The 12,918-nt window shown below is 42.4% G+C and overlaps 1 protein-coding gene across 1 annotated transcript in view; it reads right to left on the bottom strand.

The window, feature by feature from the left end:
• The window catches only part of sdcbp2 (syndecan binding protein (syntenin) 2), a 15,548-nt gene extending 2,630 nt beyond the window's left edge, over positions 1 to 12,918 (bottom strand). The window contains exons 1-8 of the mRNA XM_068733768.1: positions 12,752 to 12,918; positions 10,097 to 10,148; positions 8,721 to 8,817; positions 4,206 to 4,306; positions 3,123 to 3,287; positions 1,803 to 1,978; positions 1,238 to 1,409; positions 62 to 153 (exon numbers count right to left, since the gene is read on the bottom strand). Coding sequence (XP_068589869.1) covers positions 62 to 153; positions 1,238 to 1,409; positions 1,803 to 1,978; positions 3,123 to 3,287; positions 4,206 to 4,306; positions 8,721 to 8,817; positions 10,097 to 10,147 — 854 coding nt within the window. The 5' untranslated portion in view covers position 10,148; positions 12,752 to 12,918. The remainder of the gene's footprint in view (positions 1 to 61; positions 154 to 1,237; positions 1,410 to 1,802; positions 1,979 to 3,122; positions 3,288 to 4,205; positions 4,307 to 8,720; positions 8,818 to 10,096; positions 10,149 to 12,751) is intronic.

Below are 12,918 nucleotides of genomic sequence, written 5' to 3'. Positions count from 1 at the left end.
TAAACACATTTAAACCAACGAGACAGTTTTGGTAGAGACACTGGATTCACTGAAGTCCTACCTCTTAATCATGTGTTCATAGATGAACTTGGGCATGATGGTGATGGTCATGGCGGCCGGAGAGGTGGTCAGAATGTCCTTGATCTGAGAATCCTGGGATTTTCACACAGGAACAGTGACATGTGAGGACCTCATGTGGTCAAAGAATTACCGTCACAGTGAGGTTTCTTAACCCTTGTGCATCACCAGGGACATTTTCAGTTTTAAAATCTTCGATGATTTTAGCGGTGTTCGTGCATGTGGCATACATTTTGGTAAAAGGTGGAAAGTATTTTTGCACTTCGACTCTTTTAAAAAGAAGAAAAAGCATAAAATCATACATTCTATTATATTTGGCTTTCATCTAGAGAAAGCCAGATCTTTAAAATTGTAGTTCTTACATTTTTCCAATAGATTGAGCCTTTTACTCATGTTTGCCTTTTGCTACATGCTAATTTGCATAGGGCAATACATTTCCTATACATGCTAATTTTGGTCTTCTAAGGTGTTTTTTTTTGTTTTTTTTACCCAACACTGCACAAAAATTGCTAATCATTGACATATCCCAGACTGTGAATGCATTTAGAATACAACAAATGATTACATTTTTGTGCTTTGACATGACAAACTGGCATTTAAAGTGCTAAAATAAAAAAAAAAAATACTTGGTAGTTATGATCAGGACTGATGTTGGTTAAAGAATTTAACTCAGTGACGCGTACATTGTTGTCCTCTAAGGACACCAGAGCACTTTTTTTAAAAGTGATGCACAAGGGTCAAATATTTAGACTACGGATACATTCAAAGCCGTCATCACAGAGCAGGATGAAACTACACGCCTACCAGAGAAAACACTGGAGGACAAGGCAGACTAAAGGGCTACAATACTGATACAAACTAATGACCTTTTAACATCACATTTGTATTTGGGAGCTGCTGAATGCTGCACTTACTTAAAAACGCTGCACGTTCCCGATGTTACACTACATTCTGCAAGTATGCAAGCAGCCACCCCAACGCAAAATTCAATATTAGCCACCAAACATAGAGGCGTGTTCTGTATGTATTCCTATTTTTATAAAGCTTATTCAGTCTTATAGAACACACATTACTTCATGAGCACTCAGTAAACTGTTTGTATCCACCAATGATCCGACTATAAAAAGATTCTATATAGATATAGAGACAAGTGTCTGACCTTGAGTCCAATAACGTTTTGCCCATTGATTTCGCAGATGAAATGCTCGGTCAGCAGGCCGTTGCGGGCAGCAGAGGCATCCTTGACCAGCGAGGTGATTTTACCAGACTTGTAGATGAAGCCCACGTGGCCCGAGCTGTCTTTGTGCATGGTGACGGTGCGCTGAAATGGCCTAGAGAGAGACACACACACACACACACACACACACACACACACACACACACACACACACACACACACACACACACACACACACACACACACACACACACACACACACAGGGTTAGCGATCCACTGGTGTACAGCTTAGCTGTATTGAAAATGTCTTTTAGCATATCTGTAAATGTATAATCATAATCAAGAAAAACATTGAAAAAAACTCTGAAACAGATAGGAACATACAAGATAACAAGAAACCATTTGATATGTTTGTGAAAACAAAACTAAACTGTGCGCTGAGCAGCCAGCAGAGGGAGCCAAACCTTTGAGCATCTAATTGAATCGCTATGAAACTGTACATATGCGTGAACCATTACAGTCTGGTATGGACCAGGTAAACCTCACCTGTCCCTGACCACGAGCTCAATGCGGGTCTCGGCCGCAGCCTTCAAAGCCTTGTGGGCCTTGTCCACGTTCAAGCCAGCACAGTTCTGCCCGTTGATCTGAAGGACCTGGTCACCAAAACGCAGCCCGGCCAAGGCAGCAGGGGAGTTCGCCTGCACCAGCTGGACAAACACTCCCTGAGAGAGGAGACAGATAAAACATTCAAAACGTGTCCAAAGAATGGATGAAGAGACAGAGGTTGAGAGTGGAGACAAAACAGAGGAAGGGAGGCAAGGACACAGCGGGGAAAGAGGAGATGGAATGTCCATGAAGAGAGAAAAGACGTTGCTAGAAACCGTGAAAGAAATGAAACCAAACAGAACCAACAGAACAATTCTTTCAAAATAATTAGCGACACTCTTTAACTTGATGTAAATCAAGTGTGCCGTGTCATTTGATCCGTACGTCGATCACCAATACACTGAATCTTCTCTTCTTCAGAGGGGGTCAACTGTACTAGAGCAACTCAACACAAAGTGAATAATTAACTCCATTCATCACACGCAGGCTGGCCAAGTATCAAAATTCACCCGTTTTTGTGTTTGAGTTTCTCTTACAGAACATTCATTATTCATTGCTCTTAGCTAACTTTACCCTGTTAAATATACTGGACTGTTACTATGACCCAGGGATGCTACTTGATAATAAAAACTGGTCTGTTACTACTTATAGTTTCACCACATTTACAGTAGGTAACGTGTGAACCACTAATGCCTGCGTTACATAGTTTCTATTCTTTCTGGTGTGCTTTCAGGGCACTCCCCTGTGGATAATAGTGTCTTCTTTGTCACTCTTTACCAAAGAACGGTGACAGAAAGACTGGATATTCTGCACCAGTCCTACTGTCCAAACTGACGCAGCTCTTCCTGCATGTCTTAATGGGGAGGCAGCGGTACGCCTTTACTGCGAAACAACCCCAGGGTAATGATGCTAGCGATTTTAAGATGACAAATATTTGATTTGTCACTTTATGAAATGTATCTTGAAGGATAGAAAGTCTTGTTTCCCTGTTGGGTTGCAGGGAGGCACAGTTATTAAAAGTGATTTTTTTTTATATTCTAAAGACTTAAATACTTGAATTGACGAACCCCCATTTAAAGTTAAAATAGATTTTAACATATAAATAAACCTATAAATAACAACGCCAGCCTGAGAAGTAGTCGACTAATCGTCAGAAACTTGGCAAGACCTTGCCAAGTTTGGAAGAGTAGCAGAGGCCATCAGTATGTTGAATAATTCAGAGAACCGGTGCGTGTCAAAGAGTTAGTGATGCTGACTCACGTTGTCGATGGACCTGAGCCGGAGCCCCACCTTCCCGTCCTGGTCCTTACACAGGATAATCTCCCGCAGCCCTGGGCGGACCTCTGCCCTCCTGATGCCGACATCCGCCCCCGTCACCGGCCGCACCATCCCCCCCACACCTGAGAGGGAGGGCACCGCCACTTGCTGAGGAGGGAGAAGGGGGGAGGCAGACAGCGTGGAAGGTGCAGAAAGTATAAGGAGGTGGGTTGAGAGAGAACAAGAGGGAAATTGAGTGGGGGCGAGACAGAGGCGGGAGGAAGAAAGGATTAACGAGGCATGTTGCATTCAAATTCAGATCGACATAAAAAGGAACGCTGCGCCGAATACAGGCACGTGGGAGGATTCAAATTTCATCTCCTCCTCCACCAGTGGATGGGATCAGGAATGCTTTAAGTACTGCTTTGGGAAACTTCCTCATTAATATGCTCTGAACCAGCAATGAAAAGAATTTAAAAAACTAGACAAAGAAAAAAAAGGTAAAAGATGAAGATATCAGTAAAAGGCAGAGAACACAGATGGTTCACTGCCAGCTGCCAAGCTGGGGCGCTGTGAGAGCCTTGACATCTGCAGGATCCACAAGTACACATAGATGCGGGAGTGAAGAGCTCACACCCTCCCACACTCTGCTCCAGGCCTGCGGTGAGTCACTCAGTACTGTGGCTCTCCAGGAATAAAATACTGTTGAGCTCCGATAGATCTACAGCTCCATCACTTACTAAAAACATGTTTTATTCACCTAAGACTGATGGTTTCAAGAGACGCTTTAAATACGTAATTAGAACTTTTTATTCGTCTCATCTTTGACCCAAATAATAAAAACTATTTTTGTATGAAATGAGGATATCAATGTGGGACGCCACTGATTCTACACATCAAAGCATGTTTACAGGTGTTTGGGGAGTACTACTGAATACGTTGTACTTTCTCCAGCGGGGGCCTGTGTGAAGTCTAATAAAGTGACTCAACTCATGTCACGAAAAAAGAAAATAATAAACCTTTCTTTCATCTTTCAGATGCTTGCATGCACAGACGCACATCCACAGGATATACATAACCACTTACATTGTCAGCCACAGGCATCAAAGCCAGGTTCCTCTGGACTTCCTCGCTGTTGAGGGCCAGACCCATGTAGTCTCCTAGCTCCTCTAGGTTCGGGTACAGGCCTGTGAGAACGGAGAGAGGGGTAGAAGAGAAGGGGTCAGTAAGTCTATTCTAACACACTATTACAGACGTAAACAGGATTGGGATTCAACTTTGGCTTCCTGTTTCACGGTCTCTCTGAGCAACCTATAAAAGAAGGACGGCTCATTAAGTCATTGTGCCAGCGTTATATTCTGCACTGGTGCCAGACTTCTTGCTGACACTTCTATTTAAGTCAATGGGGCGGGCATGGCCAGTCCCACTATAACCCATCATATCTGTGTTGTCATATCTCCGGCCGTGTGTCTGTGAGTGACTGCGCACCTCTGTGTCTGTCCACGGCTAATCTCGCATTCTGCTGCAGCAAACTGCTTAATATTTTGGGTGCCCAGTTATGGCTGAATGCTTATGGACCTCTCTTGGTTTGCGCTGACTCACACTTTCTCAAGACACCTTTTATTGCCTGTTGTATACTGCCACTGACTGTCTGCTGACTCATCACTCACTGATGTCTGATGTCCCACGGCCAATAGGGGCCTCTAGTGATGACACAGCTGAGTGCATCTCAGACAGCCCCATCTGCTACCATGCGCCCACAGTGGGGGCTATATATCAGAGTAAAAGGTTTAATGCTTATAAATCATTCTCCAAGCCAACAAAAGCAAATATCAGCAAATATTTAGTGATTGTGAGGATTACTAATTCCAATATCATCAATCAGTCAGTATAAATACAAAACCAAATGTCTTGTAAACAGTCAGATCGTCAACAACACTTAATACATAAATCATTTTGGGCTTCTTACAATTCCCCGAACAAGTGTCAGCTGAACACAGATTTAACATGTAGTATTTAAGGGTTGATTAAGAATGCAAAGAGTCAAATACAAATCAACCAACAACATCTCTATAGAGCTCCAGGAAGCAGCTCAGTGATGCTAAGTCAATACTCGTATCAATATTCAGTATTTCTTTTTTTGTTCCAACTACAATGACTGTGCAATGATTGTACCAGGTGGAGTCAACCCTAAAGTCAACATGGTTTAAAGTAAGTCCCTTCAACCACATACACACTCCACCCAAGCACTCAGAAATCACCCACTGCACAGGTACAGGTGACCGCTCTGCTCATGGTGCAGAAAAGAGAAAGAGAGAGAGAGAGAGAGAGAGAGAGAGAGAGAGAGAGAGAGAGAGAGAAAAACACCCACACGCTGTTGGCCAAACATAAAAGGCACGAATGATAAGAGATCCTGATTCATCCTGTACTCCTCCACTAGGCACTGATAAAAAAATAAAAAAAAATTTCATTATTTCATAAAACATGTCTCCCACTCTCGCCTGATCTACATGCATATGCAAAGCAATGAACTTGGGGATGGACTCTGCTCTTTTATTCAATTCATACTTGTATTTCAGCGTTCTTGTCATGAACCCCTGGCCTCACACAATTCCTCTCAGAGGTCCATCTTGAGCTACAGTATTTGGGAGGGCAATATGATTTACACGATGCGCAAAAACACAATCGCGAAACTTGATGTTAAAATTTGAATCAGCGGACTGTCGTGGAATTTGTCGAAATGTATGGAAATCTGGGTTTTCCCTAACATTAAGTGTTCTATCGCAGCACCTGAGCCGCATGAAGAGAAGAATCATCACCCAGCAGGCTAAATATCTGACCAGACATGGAGCTACAGCCACAGCGCAAAAAAACATGTTGAGAGGGAAACTACAGGGAGAGGCGTTTCCTTCAGTCATCTGAAAGACTGAGGAATTCAACACTAACAGCTATATTTAAAGTAATTCATATTAAGAAAAGGATTTCATGTATTGTACTATGACTATTGAATCACTTTCTTTGATATGTATTTAAATAGTGTAATGCTGTGTAATATCAAATTCATTGACACTGATAGTATTGATACTTGAAACTGAGTATTTGGGAAAAAGCCCCTGAACCTCCATTTCCAAATTAGTCAGTAAATGAGGACCATTATAGAAACGTCCATCTCATCTCAGTTTAGGATGACATTTAGGACTTTTGAAACATGCTTCCTAACTGCATTTATCTTAGAATAGGAATTTAGCTATTACAGAACTGTCCTAATTTGGCGATTTCCAAAATTAGGAATCCTAAACTGGGATGGCATAGACGGCCTGTCCTGAATTCAAAATAACTGCCACAACTGGCAGCACCACTGTTGTTGTTGCCTGTATGGCAATGACTCTGTGCAGCAGCGGAGGCGGAGCTTCAGGACATAGCCTGCTAACGCTATATGAATGCTGGATAACATTACAACCTAACTGTTCTTCACTTCCCTTGAGACAGGTAGCCTACAGGAACAGCGCCGCTCTACCACAGCAACTCAAACTGTGAACGGTTTTGCCACACTGACCCATAATTTTACTGCTGGCAAAATACCTCCGCTTGAGTGCGAATGCTGTTAAAATGGTCTCCTTGGCCAGATTTTTGTATCGTCTTTCTTTTAGTCAATCGACCGTCATTAAGCCTTTCATATGGGGATATAAACCACCTATAAGCTAAAAAAGCCACCTTCAGATGTCAAGGGAAAAAGGAGGCCTGGGGGTCACCATGCTTTTTCCATAATTACTGGGCAGCTACCGCAAGAGTCATGGTTTACTGTGAATGTGAAAATGGAGACAGGCCTGAGTCCTGACCTGCCACCCTGGCTGGCCACTGAAAGCAGCCAAACCTTCAAGACGTCTCTCCCCTCCCTCTGTTCATCACCTAGGTCTCCTGCTGCTTTGTAGAGGGGTAGATTCACCCTGAATCAAATCAGGAACTTTGGTGAGCTTCCGAACACGTTGATGTCCAAAATTCTATCATTTCTGGGGTCTCTTATTCCAGTGGTACTCTACAGGTTTTAACTCTACTTACTTACTTACTTAACTGACCCTGAAACTGCTTTACTCGGGTATTTCACAACAGAACAAAACAATGTAGACCATAGTGCATAGTGTATGGTATGATCACTGCTAAGAGAAGAATTTTGAAACTATGAAAATGTGACTCAGCCCCCCCCACCCCCCACCTGTTTCATCAGAGACCTGGTTTTGGGAGTTGGTGGTGATTTTACATGTTGAAAGACTGAATTACAGGCTTTGTGGCAATCTTAACCAGTTCCTCACAATATGGACTCCTGTCTTAAAGCACATCGAGGATCAAACAAACTCTCTTCTTTGTATAACTACAGTAGTACTAAATGTTTTCCTCTGATATAGAAGTACGCACTAATACAGCTGAGTTGCATATTTTTTTAAGTGCTTTTGGGGCCTTTTGTAAGTTATTTCAGGAATAATAAGTGACAATAGTAACATCTTTCAATATATTTCATATCTAAACCTCATAATAAATCTGTCGGGGCCCGAGGGCAGAGAGTATTTCACCAGTGTTTTTCTGACCGTGAGTAGCCGTGACTTGGGTGTGTAACACAACTACGTCATGGCAGGTGAATTGCTCACCCATGGAAGCACAGTGTTCAGTGTTAAGTCTTTTGTATGTCGGTCCACGGGTGATGACGAGGTGATTTAAAAAATGCCGATGCAATCTACAGCGGTATCTGCCTTGGCCCGATGTGGATCAGTCCCCTTTCACCTCCCTCACTATTTCTCCTCCCATCTGTCCTCTAGCTCAGTGTCCTGGGTCCCCACCTCCTCCCTCCCTTCCTACTTTTCAAATCAACTCCTCCTCCTCCTCCTCCCTTTCTCCCATCATGCCCTGTCCCAGCACAACTGCCAGAGCCAGTCTCCATGGTGACTCATAGCTAGCTCTGCTGAGGTAAAAACAAAAGACCAAAAGCCCACAGGACTTTATATCCGAACAGAGAACCTGAATGAGTGGGAGAATGGGAAAGGGGGGAGAAGTGAGTCAAAATAAGTAGAGGAGTTGTGTTCTGTCATCTCTAACAGGGCCCCTTGCCCATCTTTGAACCACTTTTAATCTTTTGTGGACGCCTCTTTTCTCTCTCTTTCTCTTCTTTTCTTCCATCTCAGCCTGGCTTACTGCAAAGTTCATGTCTACTTTCATACAAACTCAGAAAAAAACATTTCCCCCCCCGAGCAGAATACAATGAGAGAGAAAGAAAGAAAGAGTCACAAACACAGAGAGGAAAGAGAGAGAAATCATAGCCGCTGTGGGGGACCCATTCACTCCCATTATTGTCCAAAGACCCCACAACTCCTCCTCCCACACCAGTCCTCTCACTCCACTCATCTGTATCCATTGCTAATACTACAGAGCTGTTCTTCTCCAACCAACAGCACAGGCTCAGAACCACAGACGCCAACAAATGTCCAGCATAAGAAACAAGGAAAAATTAATTGCAGATACTGGGAAAGGTGTTTTTGTTTTTTTGAAGTTAGTAACACAACGGCGGGATAAACTAGTCTGACAACTTTCAACAGCATATGTGAGACTCACTTGATCCTGGCATCCCAGCGGTGGCATGCTGAGGCTGGTAGGTTCCCTCGGTGATGGCTGGCATGGGGGTGGCAGTCTGGGCAAACTGAGCCTGGGCCTAGAAAGTGATCAGACGCACCAGTCAACTGGAAGTGTACTTGGACATGAAAAGGTAAATACTGGATGAAAGGCAGTGAAACACAAATGAGGGGGAAAAGAAAGAGAGAAATGATTGATGAAGGGTTGTTAAGGAAACATTCATCTTCATTTGAAATGCATGTCTTTAAAAAAACAAAAAAAAAAAAAAAACTCTTAAACCCTGAAGGAATGGTTTACAGCATGTGTGAGTCGAGTGTACCTCGAACACTTTACTGTGGGTCAGAGCAATACAAATATTGGTAATCAGATTGCTAGAATACTTCCACAACAATGTACCAGGGATTAAAAGGCAATAAAGGAATTCTTCAATGTTAAAAGTTATCTGGGATTTTATTTGATATACGATTTATTTTAATCTGACTTTCTATTGACTTCAATTAAGATGGGGGACTCACAAGAGTTGGACAAAAATCAAGCAGAAGAGGTCTCTAGTCTTGAGACATCCAGACTTTTAGTCCTTTACATTGATCAAGCATAAAAAAACACTGGATCCTACATTTCTTATAATCCCCCCCCCTTCAAATCCTACATCACCAGCAGGCTTTCTGTTTGAAATTTTAGAAAGCTCCAGAGCCACAGAAGACATTATGCAATCATCTTCAGAGGCTGTGTGATGCTCCTCGTGACGATTGAACTGAATGTCATGTGTAAAATCACTGCTGCGCCCCTTTAATACTGGTTAAAGTTCAGCTTTTCTGCTCCACATATCTGGAACAAAGTGCTGCTGAGACCCGCAGCTCCTTTAAATCAAGATGGATTTTCTGTTTGCTGCTGCCTTTAATTGAACCAGATTCAAGGATATGAATACATTTCCTGCATTTTACTACTGTATTTTATTTCTTACACTGCAACTATTATTCTATGTTTAGCTTATTAATGACTGTTTTTAAATCAATTTCAATCAATGTTCTTAAATCTCTTTTTCTTTTGCATTATGTTTTGATGCTTTCAATGGTTTTATGTGAAGCACTTTGAATTGCCTTGTTGTTGAAATGTGCTATACAAATAAACTGCCCTTGCTTTGCCTCGTCATTCTCTCAAATGTTTGAGTTTACAGTAATCTGTGTGTATTTTTAACCCCTCACCAATTTTTCATATTTGCTTACAAAACATATACAATCAGGAAGCTATTCAAGCTAAGGCGTAATCATGCCAATGATGTTAGACCACTACACACTACAGAGACGGTCATCTCCAGATATATCTCCGTCTACATGGATTCACCCTGACACACTTACCTTTATAACCTTGTCCACCTTGAGGTCCTCGAGGGATGGATACAGGGACATCCTGAGGGAGAAACAGAGCTGTGAGTGGAGGACCTTGAGAAAGGGAGGACGGCATAGAGTGCAGCCAGATAAGCTTCACCACACCGCGGACTGGGATAACCTCACATTAAATAAGCTATACTATATGTTAACATTGAATAAAATGTCTCTCTGTAATGTGAAAGGGTTGCTATGGGGTGCCGATGAGAATAAAAAACAACTCTGTAGCTGTATGCACCTCTCAGCAGCATCCTGTTCATTGTTTGGGTTTTGTGAAGTGACATAACCAAACTAAACGCTGCTTACCTGCCAGACCTGAAATGGCACACAGGTGACATATGTGACTGACGGATGAAAAAAAGAAAAGCAAAAATGTAGCAGGCCAAGGAGAGCCAGATGTTCTGCTCAGGATGTGGCGGCACAAACCACAGCGGAGAATGCTTGACATGCACTTTTCTCAGTGCCCCGGTGTCGTTATTTGGAAGACAAAAAAGAAAGTAGTTGCTGCTTCTAAAGCAAATGGATTACATCTAGTGTCAATACAAAATAATAATAATTCATATTCCTGTCTCCCTTTCTTGATAACCCCACCCCGCTCTTTGTTGGTCTTATCTTCTTTAAATGACTCAGAGATCCGTTCATTCTAATGTGCTGGTAAAAAAAAAAAAAAAATCAGATTTTTAAATCTGTTAAAATCTGTATACCTCACTGCATGGGACGTATTTTAACATAAGGTAACGTGAGCTCAGACTGAGTTGGTGACGTGCTATGACTGAATGAATGAGCTGATGAAGGAAAACACTGAATTCAAAAATGACAAGACGGTGTATTCAATGTGGATTGCTGATGTCATGGCCAATACAAAATACCCTTCATGAAGTCATTATTAGCTCAGATACCAATCCCATGTATTGGATTCCTTCAAATAAGAGGTAAAATTATTAAAAAGCAAAATGATTGCACTGTAGTTTTGCCAGTCATGGACGCAGTGTGACAACAGTGTGTTGCTGACTCACAATCACAAGACATGTGATCTCTTACTCAATCAAAGGAAAGGGAAATAAAGCAAGGAGGATGACAGTATAATAAAAAAAAAAACAGACATGATCATGACCAGCCAGACTACAAAAAGCCAAATACCTAATGGCAAAAAAGACAGCAATATGAAAGGTCATGTCAAAAGATCTGACTCACTTCCCTTTGTATTGATTAACCCCATCACATACGAGTTCCACAAAGAGCGAATACACCGTCCACGTTGATGTGCCATGTGCACACCGTGGTAGGATATGTGGTTAACCAATCATTTTGACAGCAGTGAGCAGGGAAAAAAAGCTGGAGTCCCTAAAATAAGCAAATCATTCTGACCACAATCACGTTACTGCCACTCTCCCGGCTACTCCAGCTACTACTCTACTCTGTTATTCTCAGTCCTCGCAGACAAGAGCATCATTGTGCAAAGGGACACAGAGGAGCATTTTAATACCTCCCAGTGTTTGTTTTAGAGTTGTGTTTGTTAGTGTGTTTGCTCTCTTTATATCCCTTCCTCTTTCGGACTAGCTGGCCGGAGGTGTATGTGAATAAGCCTGGAAAAAATTACTTTGGGCAGCTTTTGCAATGACATAACCTTGAGTCACTTCTGCAGCGGTTCAGATGAAGTGGACAATGTGACGTTCTTGGAAATGTAAAGGGACATTTCCTACATCTGTATATAAACAGGCAGAGAGAAATGGGGGTAAAAAAGCTTGGCGAGTATCTCAGAAAGTGGCTTCCCATCAATGTTGAGCTCATTGCTACTCAGCCTGAAAGGATGTAGCTAGCTAGCGAAGGAAAAAAGGCTTTCGTGGAAACTGGAAAGGAAAGAGAGGGCTAACTTCAGCGAGCCTGAACGAATTGGTTAGATAGAAGAATGTAGTCTTTCTGGCAGCTTATTCCGGTCTATTGACACGGCTGGGAAGGAGACAGAGGGAGAGGGAGGGAGGAGGACAGACAACGGTAAAAACGGAACAGACGGCTGTCCTGCTCTGAACTGACCCACGCCCTTTCTACTGGACCCCTAAAATGGGCCACATTGTATTGCACGAGGTCAGACGTTACACAGTTATATTCTTTACAAATAAGGCAGCTAACTTACCGTATTAACGCTAAAACAACACAAGCTCAGAGATAATACGCAGGGCTTAACTGGCGTTAATAGCACAATACAAAAAATTGCGTTAGCTTCATATCCTAACATTGAGGTAAACGTCTTATATACGTTTTAGAGATAGGAGTTAGTGGCGTGTCTCAATCATGTGGCTATGCAACATAATTAAACGTTGTTAATCGACGCTAACGGTGCCTCACTGCACAGCCATTAACAGTTAACCAGCCGCTGTTAGCTGGTTTAAGCAGACAGACGTTTCTAGAAGCTAGTCAACGCTAGTTGACATTGGAACACATTGAAAGATATAACAACGGAGACAAAACTAGTACTCTTTAGCTAAGTCGCATACCGTCTTTGTTCCGACATAAACAGCAAGGAAGCAAAGTGCTAGCGTTAGCTGCATCGTTAGCTTGTTAGGTAAACGAAACCGTTACCGCTAAGGAAGGGTTGGTTCAACGTTTTGGCAGAAACAGTCTCACCTTTAATTTCTTGCTCGTAAAGTTAGCGCAAAAAAACAACTTCTGAATCTCAGACAGCAGCGAACTCCTTTGTTTTTATGTTTCTTTCTTTCTTCCTCGCTTTTGCTCTTCTTCGTCGTGCTGAAGGGGAATTCTGGAAAGTGATGTCACTGCTGGCTTCCTGATCT

The sequence above is a fragment of the Cebidichthys violaceus genome, unplaced genomic scaffold, assembly GCF_023349555.1.
Source record: "Cebidichthys violaceus isolate CVI_PGR_0920_01 unplaced genomic scaffold, fCebVio1.0.p SCAF_6, whole genome shotgun sequence".
Lineage (NCBI taxonomy): Eukaryota > Metazoa > Chordata > Actinopteri > Perciformes > Stichaeidae > Cebidichthys > Cebidichthys violaceus.
This window is presented reverse-complemented; position numbering and strand designations above follow the sequence as displayed.